We start from the raw sequence: 22,454 nt of genomic DNA, 5'->3' as shown, positions 1-22,454 counted from the left end.
GAGCAGAACTTGGCTCAGTCAGTCCATCTTGTTGTCAGTCCAAGATTTTCCACTCTTAAGATTTTTGTCCGGATTGTCCCATCAATCACAGCAAGGCCGTGCGTGGATTGGTTAAAGCAATTGATTAGTCGAACAGTGATTGTTCTTGTTGATTGATCTGCACGATGGTAGAGTTGTCCCGTTTTCACTTTGCCAAATTGAAGAAGCATAGGAGCTGAGTGGTTTTATATTTGCTCTCTGAAGGTTATGTCAGATGGCTCTGTATGTGATGGAAGATATTCCAAATGCTGAGTTCTGAAAGCATTAGACATTTTATTTGCAGTCACTTCTGTTTACTTCTCTCACTTGAATATTTAAAGATCAGCTTAAGCAGTTCTGATATAGATGTCAGTACTTGGTGGTTCTCGAAGATTTGAAGTGTGAAGATTGAAGATTTGTAATAAACGTTTGGGTCCTGCCTAAAATTAGAAAAATGACAGACATTTTTGCAGCTGACCAATTAAAACATTACCCAAAACCTATGTGATACATTAAGAACCCTGATGCACTGTTTAATAACCTGTCAACCAAATGCCTTGAACAAAAGAGGTAAGGAACAATCTCAATCCACGAGCTAATCTTCTCATCACACTTCCAAATCAGATCAAATTCCAAATTTAATGTATTCTAGTATAACTTTAAGCAAATGAAATAGTAAGTTAATAAATTAATGTATTCAATATGAATAATGGAATACACATTTTAATGAAACTGTAATTATATACATCATGAATGCTCTTCTTATAAAACACTACAAAGTATAGTGGCCAGGTTCTTTCTGAACACCTGTACACTGACTTGTTCATGCCACTATCCTTTTATGTATTTTGGCAGCAGTTCAGTACATAATTGGAATGATATTATTATGCAGTTACAGGTCAGGAGCTTCAGTTAAGTTTTACATCAAAAATCAGAATGAGGACAAAATGTGATCTCAACAACTTTGATCCTGTTATGATTGCAGACTGGTGGGAGTAGTTTTAAAACTGCAAAATGTTTTGCACAACAGAGTTTTGAAAAAAAAATCAGTCAGTCAGTGACAACCTACTTCGTTTATGAGTGAGGTCAGAGAAGAATGACCAGACGGGTTGGAGCTGACAGACTCAGGTAACGCATAGATAACCAATCTTTACAACTGTGGGGAACAGAAAAGCCTCTCAGAATGCACAGCACATCAAGCCTTGAGGCAGATACACCACTGCAGCAGAGGATCACGCTGGGTTCCACCTCTGTATTTATATTCCATGAATCCTGGGTTCTTGGTGAAGCATGAAGGTTCAAAACAGCATGAGCCCAAGGACCCAGCCTGCTTTGTGTCAAAGGTCCAGGCTGGTGTTGCTGGTGGTTTGATGGTGTGGGGAAATGTTTTCTTGGGAATCTTTTGGTACCTAATTCTAATCCATCATTGTTTAAATGCCACAACCTGATTATTGTTGTCACTGGCGTGCAGCCACAGTTCACCATCTTCTCATGGCTACTTCCAGCTGTGGTCATCCCAAATTGGATGCACCATCATCTCTGTGAGTTTGATGAAATCAGATGACATCCCCAGTCAACAAATCTAATAGAGCACCTTTGATTTGTGGTAGCACAGGAGATTGGTTCCATGAATGTGCAGCTGACAAATCACAAGTGTACTCAACATGGAGCTTAATCTCAGAGACGTTTTCCTACATCTTGTTGAAGCCATGCCCCCAAAGATTTGCGGCAACATTGATAGTGGAATGGTATTTCTTCATTTGTACCAACTTGGAATTGGATCCTTCTTTTGACTCTCAATCCTGGAATGCAGCAATGTCGATCTTTGATTAAATATTGCAGCAGTCCTTCTGGGAATCTAAATATTCCAGTGAGGTGTCATAACATCGGCCACTACATCAGATTATTAACAGTACAGATGCTCCTTTGGTCTGTTGTAACTCAATCTGATGGAACTGTGTGAGTAACACGTCCAGCACTTACAGCTATTTTCATCCTGCTCACTTTGCTTCTTTCATCTTAAGCAGATTACTCCACTTGTAATGTCATATGCATGACACCAAGCACTACACCTCTTCTTTCAAGTGTTTCACGTCCCATTGATTCTGTCACTCAAACCTTAGTCTCAAGATCTAGCACCTCATCTGCATGTGTACCATTTGAAGTCCTCTATCTCCCAGGCTTGTGTGTCTCCTGCCACATCTGTCAGTCACACCCTGCTCTTCTCCCTAGCCCCTGCTGCTCATCTGTCATACCTGTTATGTGGCATTTGTTTTCCACACCTTGTTCTATAAACAATTTCTCCTATCATGTCATCTGTCTAGGCTCCAGGCTGTCTCCTCTAGGCCTTTCTGCCTTCTGTCCCTCTGCTACTACAACATACCCATGACATACCCACAACTCTCTTCTGCTCTATCCTCTTGGACTACATCCTGCCCCACCTGCATTATGTCTGTTTCACCTAACAGGTCTCCCCTTGAGCTCTATCATCTGCATATGAAATGTCATACTGGTTACTTTCTTCCCTCGTTCCCCATGTGCCTCTTTCTTCTGTGGTGCTCTCCCGCTCGAATGGATATGCAATTGTGAGTCAGAGTCTTTGCTGAATATTAAATCTGAAGCCCAGACAGTCTTTCTTCCTCGACAGAATCTGTTTTTCTCAGAGTCACCACCGTCTCCATTGCTGCAGGCTGCATTTGCTCACCTCACCTTGTCCCTAATCTATTGACAGCATTTGATTGTGTTGACAACATCTACCTGACAATGAAAGAGTGGTAATTACATTTTGCAATGTGTTATTCCCACCAGCGCACTCTAATGCTTATCCTCATTGCAAATATCTGCTGTGCCCAAAAATAGTGTCCCCTTTTTTTTTTCTTCATTTCATTTGCTTATTTTTCTCCCTTTAACTCAATATGCAAGATGTGCTTTTTGCTTTCATCACATGTGTCTGTGACAAGCAACATCAGGAGCCGTCCATGTTAGGCCCTAAAGAGGCAGTGATCAAAGGCTGGAGATCTCAAAAGACTTTTAAGGAAAATTTGATTATTTTACACCTGGTTGGTATTGTATTTCTGTCAGTTATGACTGTTGGTCACTACAGAGGCAGATTTCATTTAACTGAAACCAATGCTGTCCCTCCACCATAACTCACAAGGAAGTGCTTTCTAGAGAATTTTATGCTAAAACAGTACTAACTTTGCAAAGAAATCCATTTGATGTGACAATATACGCCTCATGCTTCCCTTGAGGTTCAGGGAATACACTTTTCTCAGAGGAATGAATAAGATTAACACAGCTTTTTCAGGGTATATATGAGGATGAGGATGAGGATGTATTGTTTTGAGAAAAAGAACAAAAAAATTCATTTCATGATGCAACCCAATCATTAAAAATTAAGAGGAAGTGGAATGTTTCATTGCACACATTGACGTGACTATGATGTGATGTGATACCAGCAGTCACATGTTCACTGTTTGCGGGGGAAAAAAAATTATTTAGGCAGTTGTACACCCTCACACCTTGTGGCCACTGCAGAAATGCAGCTTTTAAATATGGCTCTTACTGAACCTTACTCCCACCTGTTTGGCTGCTTGTGCAGTGGTCAGTGGAAATGTGAGGGAATGAAAGGATGCTTTGATAGGCTGCCTGTGTGTTGTCCTTCTTCATTGGTATTCTGCACACAGGAAGTGTTGGGTGCAGAGGTTCCTTCAACCTCCCTGGCTTTTCTCCTCAAGGTCTCATCGTGGGCCTGGGAATTGCAGTGCTGCTGCCTTACCAATTAACATTTATTTAAGTCTACACTCTTTTTTTTTTTTTTTTCCAACGATAATTTGTTTTATTTTGTCCGAAACTTCCCATCTTTCTAGTTTTCAGTGCAAGCCATACAGCTCGTGAGTGTTCAGGAGTAGCAGAGCACCACCTTTTGGCTGACATCGTGTATTGCAGTTAGTTGGAGATGGTAGAATGCGGCACAGGGGGATTGATGGGCAGATTACCTGCAGTGCCACTTGAGAGTGTGGGTGTGTTGATGCTGTTTCATGGCAGGATGTTTGATTTTAGAATTTATAAGCTGTCACTAAAGGGCTAAGTGCTCTGGTTTTAGCCAGACAGATTAGAGAGCACACTTGTATAGTAAATGGTAACTTGTGGCAAATGTCACACCACTAGACTTGAAGCAAGCAGAGCAGCGAAATCAATGTCCATTTTCGTTCTCTCTATGCCTTTGAATTAGTGTGTTTTGGCAGAAGATAATGCAAGACTTAGTTTTTCCTCTGAAGCACCAAAGCAGTTATCTGGAAACAGCTTTCTTAAGCTCTTTGGTGCCATCTCAAAATCCATTTCAGAGCTGGCTGAAGGAGAAGACCCTGCTTTTTTCCCCACCTATGCGTTTTTGACACACTGCAGGGAGAATTTTGATTTCATTACTGCATAATCACTCTGGAACCTGCAAAAAACAGTTGATGATTTTATTCACATTTTGCCCTTTATTATTCATGTAATTATGCAGTCGCATCACAAGTGCCAAAATTAGACCTCACAAATCACACTGCTGTCAAATAGGTTTGAGCTGAGTCAGCCCTGTACAAAATCAAATTGGTGGGCCTATCATATTTTTTCTGACTGAACCCACAGGATTAATTACCCCAAATGAAATATGAGCGTTAACCTCAGCAAGTGGTCGCCCATCTTCTTTGGCTAAAACCTTTTGAGGTTGAGCTTAAATGTTGAGCTCTCGTCCAGCTTCTGGACACCCGTGTATACACAGCTGATGTAAACATTTTTCGCTCGTAAACCTGCTTTGATATTTGACTTGATCTCACGTCAGTGTCCAGATTACATGCTTAAATAACAGTACTTCTCTTGTTGACCTACCTAATCCTGGTTTTAAAACTACTATTTGAGCATTTTATTGACCAGAAGTTCTGTTTCTGATTTACTTATTTCAAACCCTTTTAGAAATAATATACTATAGTTTAATCCATGGGATTTCGCTGGTCTTCTGACTCATATATTCCAATAAGTTAGGTAACTTGCAGAATTTGTTTAAAATCAAAGCAGCAGACACACACCACATACTGATAATGTTCTGCTTTATGAGCCAATCTAACTCTTTCCATGACCCTTTAAGTTTAAGTGGTATAGATAATGGTTAGATGGATGTATGGGCCAAGCTCTTAAAAACAAATGGATTTTACATTTCCCATAATTCAACCAAAAGCATCGCTGCTTGAGATCCTACCATACATGACTTACAAACTCAAATTTGTGTTGTCAGCTTGAACAGAGACACTTGCCTCTGATGGTTTCTGTGTGAGACTGAAGGCCCCCGTGCTGTGCAGTTATTAATTTTTAAAATGGATGTGTTTAGATATGTGCACCAGGCAAAGTGGCTATTATGGAAACTATCAAACAGCATGCTGTCTTTTACTTATTTTAATGAGGACTCAGCTCTTCTCATGGACCTCTGCATCTCAGTGCAACGCTGTTATCGGCTTCAGTGCCCATGGGTGTAGTTGGTTCCACTAAGCATGCCACTGATGGCAGCGCAGGGACCTTTCATTATCGCCACGTCTCATAACATTACAGAGATAATATCACGAGGTGGCTCCTCTGCCATATGGAGGTAATTTCAGCTGCGTTGCAACAACAGACCTGTCTCAGTGGGACAGACGCATGATGAACTCACACTTTCCTCAAGATAAGACATGGAACTGTGCTGCTTTACTTTTCCAATCAAATATTTGAATCCGTAAGAAATGCTGTGATTACAGATGATCGTTCTGGTTTTCTCCTTGCAGTAGACTTGCATTAATGTGTGTGTGTGTTTCTTCCTGTAGGCGTACCGTTTCCTCGGCGCCAATAAAAAGCTGGAGTTGAATGGGCGACCAGATAGGCCAGTGGGCTGCATTGGGACCTGCAAGGTATTTAAATATGCACACTCATACCTACACACATGTGCTTACTTGCATGTGTACAGATACTGTACGACCAGTACACGATGCCCTGCTGCACAGGTCATGGGTGACCATGAACACACCTCCCACATATACATCTACATATATTTCCCCAGCACTCTCAGAAGTAAAAAGTTATCTGCAGCTGGAAAAAAACCCACACAAATACAGAATATATTCAGCATGAAGAACTTGCCTCCTCTTCACACATACAGTATGCACCATTGAATGCTGAATGGGATTTGGTCCTTCTCAAGACTAATTGCAGTGTCTGTATTGTATGAAGCTGTGGGAGTGTGTTCATACAGTAAAGTGTGTGTGTGTGTGTGTGTGTGTGTGACCTAGTACTTTCTGGCAGATGTTATTTGCAGTTATTCCCAAATGAAGGTCACAGCATGAACAAATAAGTTGAGCCAAAGCAGCTTTCTCACACAAAGGCATTGCCAAACAAATGAATCATGGCACCCAATGCATTGCTAAGACAATATTATAATGGAACATTTATGGGGAAGATGGCAGCCTGCCAGAGGACATTACCATCATCAGTGTGTTTGCTTCTGTGTCCGTCGCAGCCCCTGTGACACTCCGTTTGTGAGAGCGGAGGATTTGTATGGATGTGTGTACAGTATATGTGTGTGTTATCTGGAGTGGCTGTGTGCCTTCTGTGTGTCCTATTTTTTTTTTTTTATCTCAGGATTGATGACTTGTTTTATACGCCGCACAGAATAATGTATATGTGGCTACTTTGTGAGCCATTTGTCTTCTAATATATTTTTGTGTGTGTGTGTGTGCACATGTGTGTGTCCCTCCCTACAGATTTATCGCATCCTTGGAAAAACAGTGGTGTGCTACCCAATAGTGTTTGATCTAAGTGACTTTTACTTGTCCCAAGATGTTATGCTGCTGATTGATGACATCATGGTAAGTCAAGTCCAAATGTCCGTCTGGACATTTCTTTTTCACATATTTTAACCATAAGCGGGCTATATATACAATATACAATATCTGGCAGTTATTTACAATTTACTGGATGTTAAAATAGTGTATGAACAATTTCAATTTTATATTTAGAAAAAACATCGTAGTTGTAGTCTTGCGTGTTAAATTTGAAATTTTACTAATCACACTTGTTTGGTCCCTGTGTGTGTGTTTGCAGAATGCCCTGCAGTTCATCAAACAGTGCTGGAAAATGCAGGGACGTCCTCTCTTCCTGGTTCTCATCCGCGAGGATAACATCAAGTAATAAACACATTCCCTAAGAGCTGTTTATCAGTAGTTTTTCTGTTTGCCTGTCCTACCATCGCTTTGTACAACATACTTCCTTCTTCTATCTCTCCATATATCATCCTTAATCTCTTTTTCTGTCTGAAACTAGCTTGCAAAAATGTCCCAACAGTCACTGTGCAATTTAGTTCATTCTTTTAATCCAATATTCCTCTCACTCTCTCTCTGTTCTCTTAAGTGTTAACTATTTATCTTTATAGCAGGAAGGTATGACTGTATGTGTTTGCTGATTGGGAGATAATGTCCCTCATTTGTATCCCTGTAGCTTGGCTGGTGGGCAGCAGTATCGACCAATATCCAAGTAACCACACGTTAAACGTGCTGCAAAAGCTTATGCGGCCACACCGCAGCATCTCAAATGAGTCGGTGGCCCCTTACAGGAGAAATTCGATAGTCATTAGTTTTCTATTGATCGAGATGATGACCTGTACAGATGGTGACAGCAGACTGAACAAAGCAGTGAGGCTTTGGTTGAAGTGTGCTGTTAAATTTATAGGTTCAAGGTGTACGAGTATAAAAGGTAACAACAAAAATGAAAGACAAATGAAAAAAACAACAAGATAGTACTCTTGAGTTTGCATGTTCTCCCTGTGTGTGTGCGTGGGTTTCCTCCGGATTCTCCAGTTTCCTCCCACGTGCAAACACATGCAGATTTGGGGATTAGGCAAATTCTAAATTGACTCTAAAGTGAGTGTGGATGGTTGTGACTTTCATGGGGAGGATAAAGTGGTAGAAGATGAGTGAGTAAAACAACATCAAATATTTCAACCTCTTTTTCACCAGGGGGAGCCGCTTCAACCCAATCTTGGACATGCTGGCATCTTTCAAAAAAGGCAACATCGGTGGGGTGAAAGTTCACGTCGACAGACTTCAGGTTTGTGTATTCAGTTGATGAAATGAACCTTATCGATGTATTTAATCTTGTCATTCTTAATCACTGTTCATATTAGGGATGCAAGTGTCCTCAACTGATTATTTGACTCTCTGTAATCCATATGAAGTTTTCCAAAAATGACAACATGACTGCATATAACATTGTTAAAACTGGAAAAGCTCTCGGAGAGCGCAGACCTCCGCCAAAGGCAGTGCAGTGCCTACAAAATGGCGATTAAAAATAGTGATAGCATCCATGGATCAAGTCCAAAATTGAATCTCTTGTTCCTGGTCACATTGCGGACATTTGCGGAAAATTTCATCCATATCCAAAATATTGTTATATTATACTTTACATAGCAATAGTACAGTATCACATTGTACCAGTGGATACAGTTTATGTCGATCCTCTTTAAGGTATAGTAGTTCATATGAAGATACAGTATTTCTGCTTCAATTAACGCTTTATATGCATGTATTGGTCAGTCATACATTTTACTGTGAGGATCTGGGGCTTGAGATCATTCAAATCCATTCAAGTGGATCAGTTTTCCGATGGTTTTAACTGTTTTTAATGTTTGCTTATAGTGAAGGGTTTCCATAGAAGTGGCTGTCGTGAACATATGCCACCTGCTCCCTCTCTAGTGTTGGCTCAGTGACAGCGGATATTACAGCTGTCTCTGAAATAAACATTGGCCTGATATTACAAATGTTCCAACAAATTGTTTTTCAGAGCTTCATAGTATTTTCCCTTGGTAAAACGAAAAAAAAAGTCCTTCCTTATTTCAGCACCGGTGAAAGTCAGTGTCCTTATTTTGCACCTGGTCTGTCAGATTCCATTTTTAAGGCAATCTCTTTCTGCATTGCCTTTGTAAGGAGGAGCTCATCTGAGCCTGGACTGTTTTTGAAAATATACTGTTAAATGCAGCTTTTTGTGAGTTGTTTCCAGGGGAAAAACCCAAGGAATAACAATAATACAACAGCAAGTTAAATGTTAGATCCAAAAGCTTATGAAACAGATTGGTGGAGACCAATATAGAGCTGTGATAAATTAGCAACCATTTGTCATGTTATAGTTATAAAAATAGCCTTGTGGAATTCTTCTCTCAGCAGATTCTCAAACTGTTTGTTTTTAACTAATAGTTTTAAAAGTAGTTCATGGCAGATATTGTATCAGTCTGTGCTGTGTTGAAACCTCCAACTTCTCGCTAGAAGTGACACAGTCTATTTCACATTTAGTCCAACTGGCAGAAACATTTAGCATAATTACTTCCACTTCCTGAGTCATTTGTTGCTATGGCAACATTGGGCGATATAAAAATACTTAGCTCAATAGCCGCAGATACTGTAGACAACTGACATTTAATAAGAGGAATGAGAATAATGATAATTAGGTATATGTGTATATACTACCATGTATCATATCAATTATCTCAAAATAAAATACAATAATGTTGTTGTGTATCATATCATTACCTCACTGTGATTCACAGCAGTGTTAATTAACTGACAATAAACCGTTAACAGTTTACTTGCAGATAACTGTCAGTTTTCATGGCTGACTGTGTTGGTTTAAGTAGCAGGACATTTAGCAACAGTCAATGATGATTAAATATTTACGAATGCCTTAGGGAGAAGGGGTGGGAATAAATAAATAATTTGCACTTCTTCCCATTCCCTCCTTTTCAAACTAAGGGATTACCAATTTCTTTGTTCCTTTTTTTCCTCTTTGGCTTTTTTTTTACACATTAGAAATACAGGCATTTCCATTCCATTGCAAGTGTCTGCTTTGTCAAAACTCATGACAGGTTTTCCAACCCTAACTTCTCTCGCAGAGTGTTTGTGGTGTTCAGCAGAGACTTCTATATACGCGTTCCCCTTTTAAAGATGTTCTTTCAATTTGCCTATTTGCCATTCACTTCACAGCTTATACTCCCACAGCTTGGAAACACTTCTCCTCCTCATCATCATCTCATTGTTATGGGGAGCAGCATTGCTCCTCTTGCTTATGCTTCTTATTTTTGTTGCCGATTTGACTTCAGGTGGAATGGCTAATCTCACGTAGACCACAGGAACAAGTTATACTGAACTCTGCTCTTTACTCCTACACAGCCGTGCTTTTAAATATTCACATTAATGTGTTTGACATTGCTCGTTGTACAAACTTAGGTCATGAACAGACAGAATACTCTCTGCTCATCTTCTGTATTTACGCCTTTATAGTGTGATTTCCTCAATTATCAAAACATATTCATGCATGTATTACTGTATTTAATATCTCACAACAACATACTGTATAATCACATTGTACATTTTTTTTTTTTTTTTTTTTAAATGTACATTTTTCTCTTAAACCTTTTAGACCCTGATATCTGGAGCAGTGGTGGAGCAGTTGGACTTCCTGCGCGTTAATGAGGCAGAGTAAGAGCTTTCTTTAGCTTTCATATTTTAATTTGCCAGAGGTCTGACATGGAAACTTAATTTCATTTTGTTCAGGAACAAATATCAGTTTAGCTTTTTTTTTTCTAAAAAAACATTTGTATAGTCTGCAAATGGGAAGAGCAGCTACTGCATAATGGATCTATACTGTATGCTCTACATGTCGAGTGATGTGTCCATGTGTGTGTGCATAGGATCTCAGAGTTTAAGAGCTTTGAAGAGCTGGAGCTGCCTAAACACTCCAAGGTGAAGAGGCAAACAAGTACGCCCAATGCCTCTGACCTGGAGCAGCAGCCAGAGATCAGCGTGGAGGAGTGGCTGCACAAGCCCACCAATGAGATCATGCAGAAATTCAACGTGAGTTACTTGTCATTCATTTATTCATCATTTGCCACTTTATCCTCCACATGAGGGTCGCATATGGACAGGTCGCCAGTCCATTGCATGGCCGTTGGAGGAAATTAAAGATTAATACTAATTAGAGGTAATTTTCCAGGTGATTAGTTGAATTCAGACAAATTCTACAAACACTTTTCCGCTTGTGAAAGTTCTGTCTTGGTTTTTTGTTTGTTTTAATCCTATACACTCACTGATATCGTGTCATGGCTGACTTGGCCTTCTGCATCCTGTTCCAGATTAGAATTTTTAAACGAATATTAATATTGCCATCTGCAGCAACTTTTTGCAATTTCACATTGGACATCTTGTTCAAGTGTTCAACATTAGTACCAGTGTTGTAATGTTATCAAACCAGATGCTATAATAGTAAGAAGAATCATCATCACTGTGGCTCGTTAGTTTGTTTTTGGTTGTTTCAATGATGTATTTATGCGCAAAAATACAGATCTTTATGTATTTCGTGACTAAGCTTTACATGTGATTGTATGTGTCACTGTTACAGGACTGTAACTGCTTGGCCAGTCAGGCTCAGCTCGCAGGCATCATTCTCAGGAGAGAGGGCCCGGACTTCCTTTCTAAAGATGGTGAGTACAACTTTACAACCTAAAGACTGGCCAGGGAATTATCTGAATTTCTTAATTAAATGCAAAGAAATTAAAGTCAGAAATGCCGCAGGGCAGCAGCTTTGTAATAACCAACCCCAATATTTTTTTATTAAGTAGTTACTTTATTAAGGGTTATTCTTTTAAGAATAAAGTCATGGTTTTGACTGTGTAGTGTTGCTCAGGAGTACAGACAATATACATATACATGTGCATATAACCATTTTTATTATTCCAGAGAACATGATGGATGAACTGGAGAGAATCTACAGAAGAGCTGGCAGCAGAAAACTTTGGTCTGATAATCTCACAAATTTACACACTTACATAAACACATACTGAAAAAGATAAACTCGAAAGGGGGAATTTGTTATTAGTCATCGCGCTTTTGAATAATTTAAAATTGCAATTACAATAGATGTTTTGCTTCATATATTTTTAGTTTGGGCCCACCTTACAAAATATTATTTAAAGTAGTGAATTATTAATGCCTGTTTTTCCACATTCCTCACCATATCTTTTCTCTTGTGAACTCTTTTAAAATAACTCTTGTTTAATGTGGCCAAACTATAGGCTGGCAGTGCGCCACGCTGCTGCCATTATCAAGAAGTTTGCCAGCACTATAGCTCCTCACATCACATCAATTCTGGTGCATGGGAAACAGGTAATGTTCAGGCAAAAGTCAACTGTGGACTGCATGATTTCTCATATTTAGATGGCTGGCTGCCATTAGAGCTGTGTAAGGTTCAATCAATCCTAATTTGATTTTTCTCTTATTTCTTGTTTATTTATTCACTTAGGTAAAATCAAAATTGAGGCCTGTAGGTATGAAACCTACATTCCCTGTAAGGGGAAAAACTGAATTAAATAAAATGCAGTACAGTATAATATACTGTTATTATATATTATATAAAATTAGTCTTAGGCTATACGGCTAATCTCTTATGGCCAATTCTAATCTTATATTTTGCTTTTTAGTAGAAGATTAATATCTCTGCATCTTGTCGAGCTCAGCTTTAAGGCTCTCAGTTAGCTATAGGGCTTAATCCTCCACAGCTCCACAACTTCTTAAACTACATTTTAAGCCCTGTCTGGTTAATCCAAAGAGTCTAGCATCATAGATTGGCTGAACTCTTACACAGTCGTGGGTTTTTGTCCAAGTTAGTGAGAGCAAGCTAGTAAAGCACCAAAGGAGCTTGTCATCGGTGTCTGCTGTCTCTCTCTCTCTCCCTCTCCCTCCATTAACCACCACAGAGGCTGGAGCCTCATGCTCAGAGGCTGGCTGTGTACTCTCAGACAAAAAAGGATTCAGCTCTTGGATATGATTCCATTCACGTTTGCAGGTCCCCCACATCTGACAGATTGTTAAATTATATTAGAAGCAGTGTAATTGTATGAAAGTGAACTGAAAATAGTGGACTTAAAGCAGCACTATGTCGACACTATGTTTTTGCTTGATGTGCGGATGCTGTAGCGAACAGGCCAGGATGACTTTCAACTATTTTCAACTGGCCTCAGTTCAACATTTCTTTTGAATCTGATTGAAGATTATTTTAAAGCTGTTTTAGTGAAGCCAACAATCAGAGTTTCAATACAAAATAAAAAAACAGTAAAACTACAAAATCAAGATCAGGACCAAACCAAGACCACAGTTTTCCAAGCCTTTTATATGTGGACCCACTTTTAAAAAAATCATGACAAGATGCATATACATTCTCATAAATCATCAGAGGAAAAGCTTGAAAAAAATGAAGCAAATTTCTTTGGTGTCCCCTCAAAAAATCCCATTCCTGAGCCTTTTTCTTGGAAAGACTAAAATAGACCACACATCACTCATTATTCCTTCCTTTCCTTCTTCCGCTCATAATGGCAGTCCATTATGCCTGTGCTCCACAAGCTTCCCCACAACACTTAACATTTGAAACCCATTATCATATACTGTATAGACCAACATGTTTATGTTCTTTACTAGTGGCTTTATTATTATTATTATTGTTATTTAAAGTCGCATAGTGTTGCTTTAACAGTTCAGCATGTAGAAATGAGTCGCCTACAGTGGTGTAGCTGCAGCGACCTCACACCTCACTGTCCTTTTACGATAAGAAACAATTAATACAAAACATCTCTCTCCTTTCGATGATTGACCACAGAGCTGCCATGTTTCCCCTTTTGTTTGTGGTATGTTGCCAGCCTGACTCACAAAGAATGGCCCCCTGATCGTGTAAAAAGCTGTTCCAACTTTGTATGTGAGCGTTTGTTCCCCCTGTATAGTCGGTGTTCTCTGTGTCCATAGTTTGATTTGAATTTGAATCAGATTGGTCAACATGAAAACATCTACTGTATGTTGTTTGACTAATTAATAGGATCTTTTTGCATTAAAGAAAATGGGAAAATGGGGCGGGAGGGGGATTGGTCCTGGAGGGGAATTTCCAGCTTGTCGGGAAATGGCATCAATACTGAGTTCAATTTACTTTCTCATTTACCTAACATGAGGCAGGAAGTGAAGCTTGAAATAGGTTCCCCAACAAAGCATCAGAGGATTGACACCACATCATGCCTTCTAAACATTAAAGCTTTTGTTGCCTTTTTATTCCTCACGCTCAAGAAGTATTTCCACAGGCTTACGCACTGAATAACCTCACGCACACACAAATAAGGGTTTTTCTCAGGATAATATAAGAGGAAGTTGTTTTTCCTGTTGATTATATTCATGACCCCATTACTGAAATCACTTCATTTGATCACTGCTTCTGTGAGGATGGCTTCCACTCTCTATGCGTGTGTCTATGGTGACCCCTTGCTGTGGGCTACCACATGAAGGTAACCACTGTTAATGTGTGCTGCTTCTCCCTCATAGGATTAGTGCAGGCACGAGGAGCCCGTTTGAAAGCGACCCTTGTGGAATAATGAATTAGAAAATTAGTGAACATTAAAATGTTTTGGTGGAAAGTCAAAGCTTTCATTTGGCTGTTGAATAGCAAAACGGAGTTCATTCATTCATTAAAAGAATTAATAGATAGTTTAATAGATTTTGTTTTTCTTTCCATAGTGTTTTGGATGATTTTGTTCCTTTGCAGCAGAATAAAAAGGGAAAGCATCTAGCAGCTAAATAAAACATTTTTATCACTTAATTACAATGTTTTGATATTTTAAATACTCCTCAATCAAAGTTAATAGAAATTGAAAGTCTCTTTCATTCCAGTGTTATCCTGTGACTGTGTTAAGGCAGCAGTAAATTTGAGGAATTGGCTCCTCACTCTTATCAAGGAAAAATGTCAAAGTCGAAGCTGTTAGTCGTTCTCTGCCATAATGTCAAAAATGTTCTTGTGTCTTTTCACCCACTAGGTCTGTTGTGCGTCTTGCTGCCAGTCTGTTAACTAAGCTAGTGGACAGCCTTGCCCCCAGTATTACTAGTGTTTTAGTGCATGGCAAGCAGGTAAGTGGACACGGAGACAGCCTGAGTGGCAACTGTACCTTTTTTTTTATAAACCATATATATAATAATAATAATAATAATGTTGGGTTATGTTTGGGGGAAATGGCATGTCAGGATAATAATTTTAATGTTCACTGATTATCAAAAAAAACTGCAATTGGACCTATATATAGCATCCATCTATATATAATTATCAACTCCTCATGCTGTCGTCCTATGGAATCACTGCATGCTCATGTTGCTGATCATAGATCACCTCCAGTGTATATGTGTGTGTTTTTGTGTCTATGTGACTGAGCTCTAGTTGAAGTGAAGCTAGCAGCATGACCGCAGTAGAATCCTAATATGCACCGTGTCCGTGTGTCTAGACAAACTCTGTGAGCCGATTGATTTATTGTGATGCTGGACTTTGTCTGATGCCACTCCCCCTCATCCAACTTGTCGCCGGATGAGTTCGGGCGCATCATTTCCTGTCAAGTGTTATTCAGAGATTAGCCTCCTCTCAAGAGTGTCAGTTATCTTGCCTCGTTTTTATCCCCCGGAACAGGTTTAGGCATTTCATTATGTTGAAGTAGCTCAAGGTGTGAATCTGCATATAGATTGCTTACCAGAGGGAATTATCCTTTCAACATGATTGGAAAGCCTGATTTTAAATTGGAGACTGCTCTATACCTCTGCTTACAATAACAGCCTGACTAGGAGGAATAAAGCGTCTCCCCATTTCACTCAATTCTGACTCAAGTTTTGATGACATTTCTCTTTAATACTGAAATCCAGCATTCAAAGTTGGTCATCTCCAAACCTTATGTTTGGATCCAGGCTTGCTTTTTGCTCTAACGGTAAAAGTTAGATGTAAAGATGAATGACGAGTCTGAAGTGCGGGATTCCATCAGGCTCTGGAAATAAAAGTGTGTCCTCTCATCAGCTGCCCACTGCTGAAATGTAATTTTCATGAGATGCCTTTCAGAAGGAACAAAACACAAAAGAGTAATCTTGAGATGTGTAATTTTGTTTCCCCATCTCACATAAAAGCGAGAAGGGGAAACAACAGAACAAAGATATTTACAGGGATTTTACCTTGGAGGAAGCACTGTTTGCACATGGAAATGTATGCATATACACATTAGAACACCACTGATGACTGCTCTCTAACTATGTGGGTTCGATATATGCTCTTTCTTCCCTGGTTTGCACGTGTGTGTGTGTGTGTGTGTGTGTGTGTGTGTGTGTGTGTGTGTGTGTGTGTGTGTGTGTGTGTGTGTGTGTGTGTGTGTGTGTGTGTGTGTGTGTGTGTGTGTGTGTGTGTGTGTGTGTGTGTGTGTGTGTGTGTGTGTGTGTGTGTGTGTGTGTGTGTGTGTGTGTGTGTGTGTACGTGTGTGCGCCTGTGCTAATATCTAATATTACCAGGTGACCCTTGGCATATTCGGCCATGAGGAGGAGGTGATCTCCAACCCACTGTCACCCGGGGTGATTCAAGGCATCATCTACAGCAGGTGCTCCCCTCAAGGTGGAGAGCGGGAGGCTGTGCTTCAGCAGGAGCTGGTCATTCATATTGGATGGATTATCTCCAACACCCCAGAGCTGTTCAGCGGCATGCTCAAGATCAGAGTTGGGTAGGGAAAAGTCTGGTTTTCGTGGGCAGTTTGGGTGGTGCCAAATAAAAAAAAACTATTTTTAGTGAAACAAGCTGGACCCCTGCAGAATGTGCTGTGTGGTTTAGTTCTTCTTCCCTATAGCGCTCAGACCACTTGGCAGAACATGAAGCAGTTAATATATCTAGCAGATCAGATGTCTTTGTCCATGTCAGTGAAACTGTTGCATTTCATTTTAGCTAAATTGCAGCAAATGTTGGAAGAAATGTTGGTGACTCATTTATGCTCCGAAGTAGTGAAAACAAGGGACATGTGAAAGCAGTGTTAACATGTTAGTGATGGAATGGAACTAAGTGTGAGTGTGTGTGTGTGTCTCCAGATGGATTGTCCAGGCAATGAAACATGAGCTAAAGATCCGGGCAGGAGACATGCCACCTCAGGACATCTACCAACTCTCCCCCAGTGACATCAAGCAGCTCCTGCTAGACGTTCTGCAGCCACAGCACAACAGCAGGTGCTCTTTTTTTAGCACATGTTCTACCAACCAACAATGTTTTCTCATCCCTTTTATCTCACAAACCTGTTTTGAAGACGCCACGTCTTTATCTCAATGCTTTTACTTGTATAACCTTTTTAGTTTCTATTATTCTATCTTCAGTGCTGCCTACTGCCTTCGGTCCTCTGCTGCCACAATACAATTTCCACATGGGCTTTATTAAAGTTTTTATCTTATCTCATCTAATCAAGCACATTTTGAGTCAAAGACAATTTCCTCAAGCGCAATAGCCATCACCTTTATCGTTTCCATCTCAAATAATTGCCTCAACAGTTTCACCCTTGTTTCCCCTAAGGTCTTGGCTGAACAGGCGTCAGATCGATGGCTCTCTAAACAGGACCCCTCTGGGCTTCTATGATCGTGTGTGGCAGATGCTAGAGAGGACTCCCAACGGTATTCTGGTGGCTGGGACTCACCTCCCGCAGGTACCTGCCTCCACTTCACTTCAGTTCTGTACTTAATCACCTCTAATGAGATAGTTAGGGAGCAAAGAATGAAAACATCAGTACAAATGCAGAAAAAAAACGACAAATAATCATAAAATACTTAATTACATGTGCAAATATTCTGCCTTAACACACAGGGAACATCCTATTGTCGTGTTTGAAAGTCACATATGTGCCAAACATGCAAGTAGATGTATTTTTAATGTATTTTTGCAAATATGAAAAACAAAGACTCTTCATGTTGAAGGTTTGCAACCTGAAGTTCAGAGGGGCATTGGAACCAGGCTTCTATTGGACAATGCCAGCTGTCAATCACACTGGTGTCCATATGATAATATAATTGACAAAAAAAAACATAATGTGCTCTTGAAGAAGACCTGGAACTAGTGACTGAGATCTTATCTCCTCATAAAAATGTTTATTGCCGTGATAAATCATATGAGAAGTTGGCTCATTCTCCCATATAATATATGGGAGAATTATTATGTCCATACAATGGAGTGCTTTGATTCTCTTGGCAATTGGCGACCCACCATGACATCACCATTGGTTTGTGGACTGCAGTTTTGAGACTTTGACCTGCTACACATAAAGTTACACACACTGTTACACACACTGCCTCACAGCATTGTGCGTTAGTGTACTCAATGCATATTTTGCTAAATACTTGGGAGTTGGTTCCACTGATCACAGTGAAAGAGGAAACAAATAATATTTCAATATTTATATATTTAATATTTCAGTTCACCTTCACACCAACCACTTTTTTTCTCCCCCTGTGTTGCTCTGTAGCAACCCACACTGTCTGACATGACCATGTATGAGATGAACTTCTCCCTGCTGGTGGAGGACACGCTGAAGAAGATTGTCCTGCCTGAGAACAGGCAAATCATTGTCGAGGTAAAACAGGCACAACGCTATATCCGTGCTAGTATTTTTTATAGGTTTAGACCTTCAAAAAGTATATTGATATTCCGTTTATTCCGTTTTTGAAAACCTGCTGTGCCTCTACCATTTTGGGCAGTTGCTGATGGTCGTGTCCTTGGTGCTCGAGAGAAACCCGGAGCTGGAGTTCAGCGACAAAGTGGATCTGGACAGTTTAGTGAACGATGCATTTATTGATTTCCAGAAGGATCACAGCACTGGGAAAGAGGGACAGGTACATGTTTTTCCTCAAGCCATGTTAACTTACATCATCACATTTCTACTGATGTGCTACTGAACTGAACCTGTTATTGTGATAATACATTATGTGTTAGGTACTGAAATGAACTTAGAATCAAGATGAGCTATTTTGTTTTTGGTGGTCAAGGGTTAAGGCCACTGTGACAATAGCCATGTTGAGTTTATCTCTGTTTAGTATTTTTCCTCCTATGAACTCACATACAGTAGTTAGAATACCTACAGCAGAACAAGACTCAAGTCAAGACAAATTAATTTTTTTATGCATTCTTCAGTGTGAGTCTGCACAAACATGGAAGTCAACTGAAGGCTAATGGACCACAATTCAAGTTTAAACTGATTTAACACAAATTCTTATGGAGACATGATATTTACTGATGCTTCTTCCTCTTTGCCTCAGTTGACTGTGTCCCAGGTTACAATGGAGGCTTTCTACAACACTCCTCCTGTGGGAAAGAAAGGCACCTCCAGCTATCTGACCAAGGCTGTCATGATCCTGCTACTGCAAGGGGACGTCAAACTCTGCAAGGATGACCCGTGCTCTGTTAGTTAGACTGAACCATGATCCCATCCCCAGCGCTGTGTGTGGTCATCAAACAGTCCACTAATGGACTACAGAGTATCCATCACATGTATTCAGAAATAACCTCTCTCTTACCTACTCGTGTAAGCTGCAATTAAAGTGACGTCTGCACAAGCGGCAGCAGAAGCCGTAAGCAGAGGCTTCAGTGGTAGAAGGTTAGTGTGAGGCAAAAGACAGCCATAAATCCTGCTTCAGTTATTGTATCACCATAGTTTTATTTAATTGCTGCACATGGTTTGTTTTTTTGTTAGCAGTCTGCATTCCGACCATAAAAAAAGTAAGCTTTTATTAGAGCAACGCTGATTTTATTTGTTATATTTGTATGGATATCACAGAGTGGCATGTTACTTTTCTCCCATGCTTCAATAGTTAATAGTTATGGAAAATTTGGCTTAATTTTTTGGCTTAGTGCAGTTTAGCATAAAAACTGAAAACGTGGACACAGCCTGGATTATAGTTAAACGACAGCTAAGCTAAGGAAACTGGCTGTGGATATAGCAGCATACTGACTGAAATCTAATTCTTAACAAAGTAAGAAAAAAGAAAGCTTGTTTTGTTTTTTTGTTGTCACATATGGCACTTTTAAACAAGTCTTGAACTATTTGCAGGGCTTTGCAGTCATCGGAACATTTGAGAAGCACTGAACAAAATGTAAAATCAGGATTTTTTTTTAGTATATAGTATAGTATATATTATACATAGAAAATACATACCTGCTTTTGTTAGGTGAGTTTTTCTTAGAGGAAAGCTGCATCTTCTTACATGCATGCAGTCTGCTGCATGACAATAGCTGCTGTTTGCCATCAGCGCCACGATTGTTTCTCCCGCTACAAATAGGGTTTCTGAGAGGCTTGTTTTCCTCAACAGGTCTCTGCATGACAATGGCTACCGTGTGTCTGAATTCTTGAGACAGAAAACTGTTTTTTTAAATGTCGGCAACAGAAAATACTACTGTTAATCTTAACTAGAACTGTTGAAAGTTGCACTTTTTTTTTGAAAGTGTGCCTTTCTGGTTATCATCACTGTGATCATTCTCCCAATCCTTGTTTACTGTGTGTATGTGTTGCTGTTTAATGGTTATTATTTAAAAGAATTCTATTTTAACTCAAACATATTAGAATAAAGTCATTTTGGAAACCATCTAAACATGTGGCACTTTACTGTTCGCTCTATTTGTGGTTGTGTAAATAAGCACGGTTTGAGCGGCACGTCCACTGATATAAATAAATAAATGGATGAGGCCAAAATAAACTCCCATTGTTAAGTCAATTACCAATTTGACCGGTGCCATGTCCATTTTTGAAACACCTCCAGCTGTCATTCACTCTGGTGTTCACCCATTTGTGCTGTGCTGTATTGTCTATTTTCATCTAAATGGGAACATAATCTACAATGCTGACATTATGCTCCATTGAAGAAGACCTGAAACTAGAGATTTAGTCCATTAACTCCTCAGTAAAATACTTATATGATGAATCGAGTGAAGCTCATTTTCACTCATTCCATTTTAATGGAGTCGTTTTTGCAACCGGACGAGCTACTTCCTGTGCTTCACTGTTCAAAACCCAGCAGAATACATCAGTTTTTACATACTAAGTATATCTGTGTATGAGACTATCAAATACAGATTATGTAATCACTTCACATACAGCAACAGTCCCTTGTTTCTTGGCCAAGGCTGCAGCAGATTGGAGCATGACTGCCACAGCCCTGAGGGGTGCGCTTGGCATTTTTGTCAGATCCCAACGGTTACACCCACTTATGCTGCCTGAACCCTGGATCAATCTGCATCTCACATGCCTATGTTTGCTGCCTGCAACAGTTCTGGCTCACTGTAAGATGAAGAGAGAGAGAAAGGTAGGCGAGAGCCAGAGGAGAAGATGCACGCTGGTGAAAGGATTTCTGCCTCGCTGAATAAATCTCTTCCTCACTAAGACAAATCCTCTGGATTTTTTTTTTCTCGCATCGTAGAGTAAGAGATTTCAGAAAGTGTTTCTTGTATTTATTTATTACTTTTGTATCGTATACATGTGCTGCACAACAGTTGGCATTCAAAAAGGGTAAATTCTGTTAATTTTACAATAAAATTCAGGCGTTGTCGTCAATTATTTACTCTGAAAGAGATTTGAGTCTGAGTAAAGAACCCCTGCTGATGTCATCAGGGATGTACATGGTTCTTTTATGGGAAGTGTGACCTGTAAAAGGCCTCCTTCCATAGGTCCCTTTCATGAAAATGCCTGTAGTGGTGCTCGATGGGGATTGATTTACAGAATTTGAGAAAATGTGTAAGATTTACACGTTTTTTACTTTTCCCTCACTAAAGTACAACCTTTTGTTGTTCTTTAAATAGCATTCAGATGCATTACACATTAAAAAAAAAAAAAACACCCTGCCCTTTTTCCTAGTAAAGCATATGCATCCTGACATTTTCAGAGTTTATGCCTCATCAACCCACTAGGATGCAGCAGAGTTCAAGAAATGGAATTCATGGAGTTCATTTTCTGAGAAGTTTCATTGTCAAATTCTAGTGTTTTGATATTATTATTATTATTATTGTGCCTGCTCTTTGGTGCCCATGTTGTCAAGTTCAGCACTATACTTGGTCATAGAACATTTTCTTGCAGTACTGTATTGAAAGTTATCAGTGTCATGGTGATGTTCTTAATAAAGGGATGAGTGTTGTGTTTCCCATTAAAGTGATGCGGCTTAGAATAATTTAGTATAACGTTTTTAGCCAAAAGAGAACATCTAAATATATAATTTTCACACAAAAAATGGTTTAAAATCTTAAAATGTAAATACAGATCAATGATACAGTGTGCACCTTCACATTTATAGCATTTAACTCGTTAAACACACCCAGACTTTTATTTTGAAAAGTCACAGGAAATAAAAAAGTATCAGTCAACAAATGTCATGCATAGCATACAAATATCTACTATTTCTTTATAAACTTACAGCTGTGGCCATTTGCTTGCTTCATTTATGTCAGTGTTGGCCATTCCTGACATAAAGTGGTCAGTGTAGTGTTCCTAATAAAAAGACCATCATTGCATACGGCAACGCCATTGACGGTATCATCAGTGT

At 39.5% G+C, this 22,454-nt stretch overlaps 1 protein-coding gene across 1 annotated transcript in view; it reads left to right on the top strand.

Annotated features, from left to right (window-relative positions):
• phkb (phosphorylase kinase, beta) overlaps positions 1-21,174 on the top strand; it is an 82,908-nt gene extending 61,734 nt beyond the window's left edge. Inside the window, exons 17-31 of the mRNA XM_083900524.1 lie at positions 5,859-5,942; positions 6,792-6,896; positions 7,132-7,214; positions 8,043-8,133; positions 10,495-10,553; positions 10,766-10,928; positions 11,473-11,554; positions 11,811-11,868; positions 12,146-12,236; positions 16,416-16,621; positions 16,980-17,114; positions 17,452-17,581; positions 18,395-18,502; positions 18,627-18,761; positions 19,185-21,174. Coding sequence (XP_083756650.1) covers positions 5,859-5,942; positions 6,792-6,896; positions 7,132-7,214; positions 8,043-8,133; positions 10,495-10,553; positions 10,766-10,928; positions 11,473-11,554; positions 11,811-11,868; positions 12,146-12,236; positions 16,416-16,621; positions 16,980-17,114; positions 17,452-17,581; positions 18,395-18,502; positions 18,627-18,761; positions 19,185-19,337 — 1,683 coding nt within the window. The 3' untranslated portion in view covers positions 19,338-21,174. The remainder of the gene's footprint in view (positions 1-5,858; positions 5,943-6,791; positions 6,897-7,131; positions 7,215-8,042; positions 8,134-10,494; positions 10,554-10,765; positions 10,929-11,472; positions 11,555-11,810; positions 11,869-12,145; positions 12,237-16,415; positions 16,622-16,979; positions 17,115-17,451; positions 17,582-18,394; positions 18,503-18,626; positions 18,762-19,184) is intronic.
• Positions 21,175-22,454: the final 1,280 nt, after the last annotated feature.

Source organism: Microchirus variegatus (assembly GCF_963457635.1).
Source record: "Microchirus variegatus genome assembly, chromosome: 14".
In the NCBI taxonomy this organism is placed as follows: domain Eukaryota; kingdom Metazoa; phylum Chordata; class Actinopteri; order Pleuronectiformes; family Soleidae; genus Microchirus; species Microchirus variegatus.
This window is presented reverse-complemented; position numbering and strand designations above follow the sequence as displayed.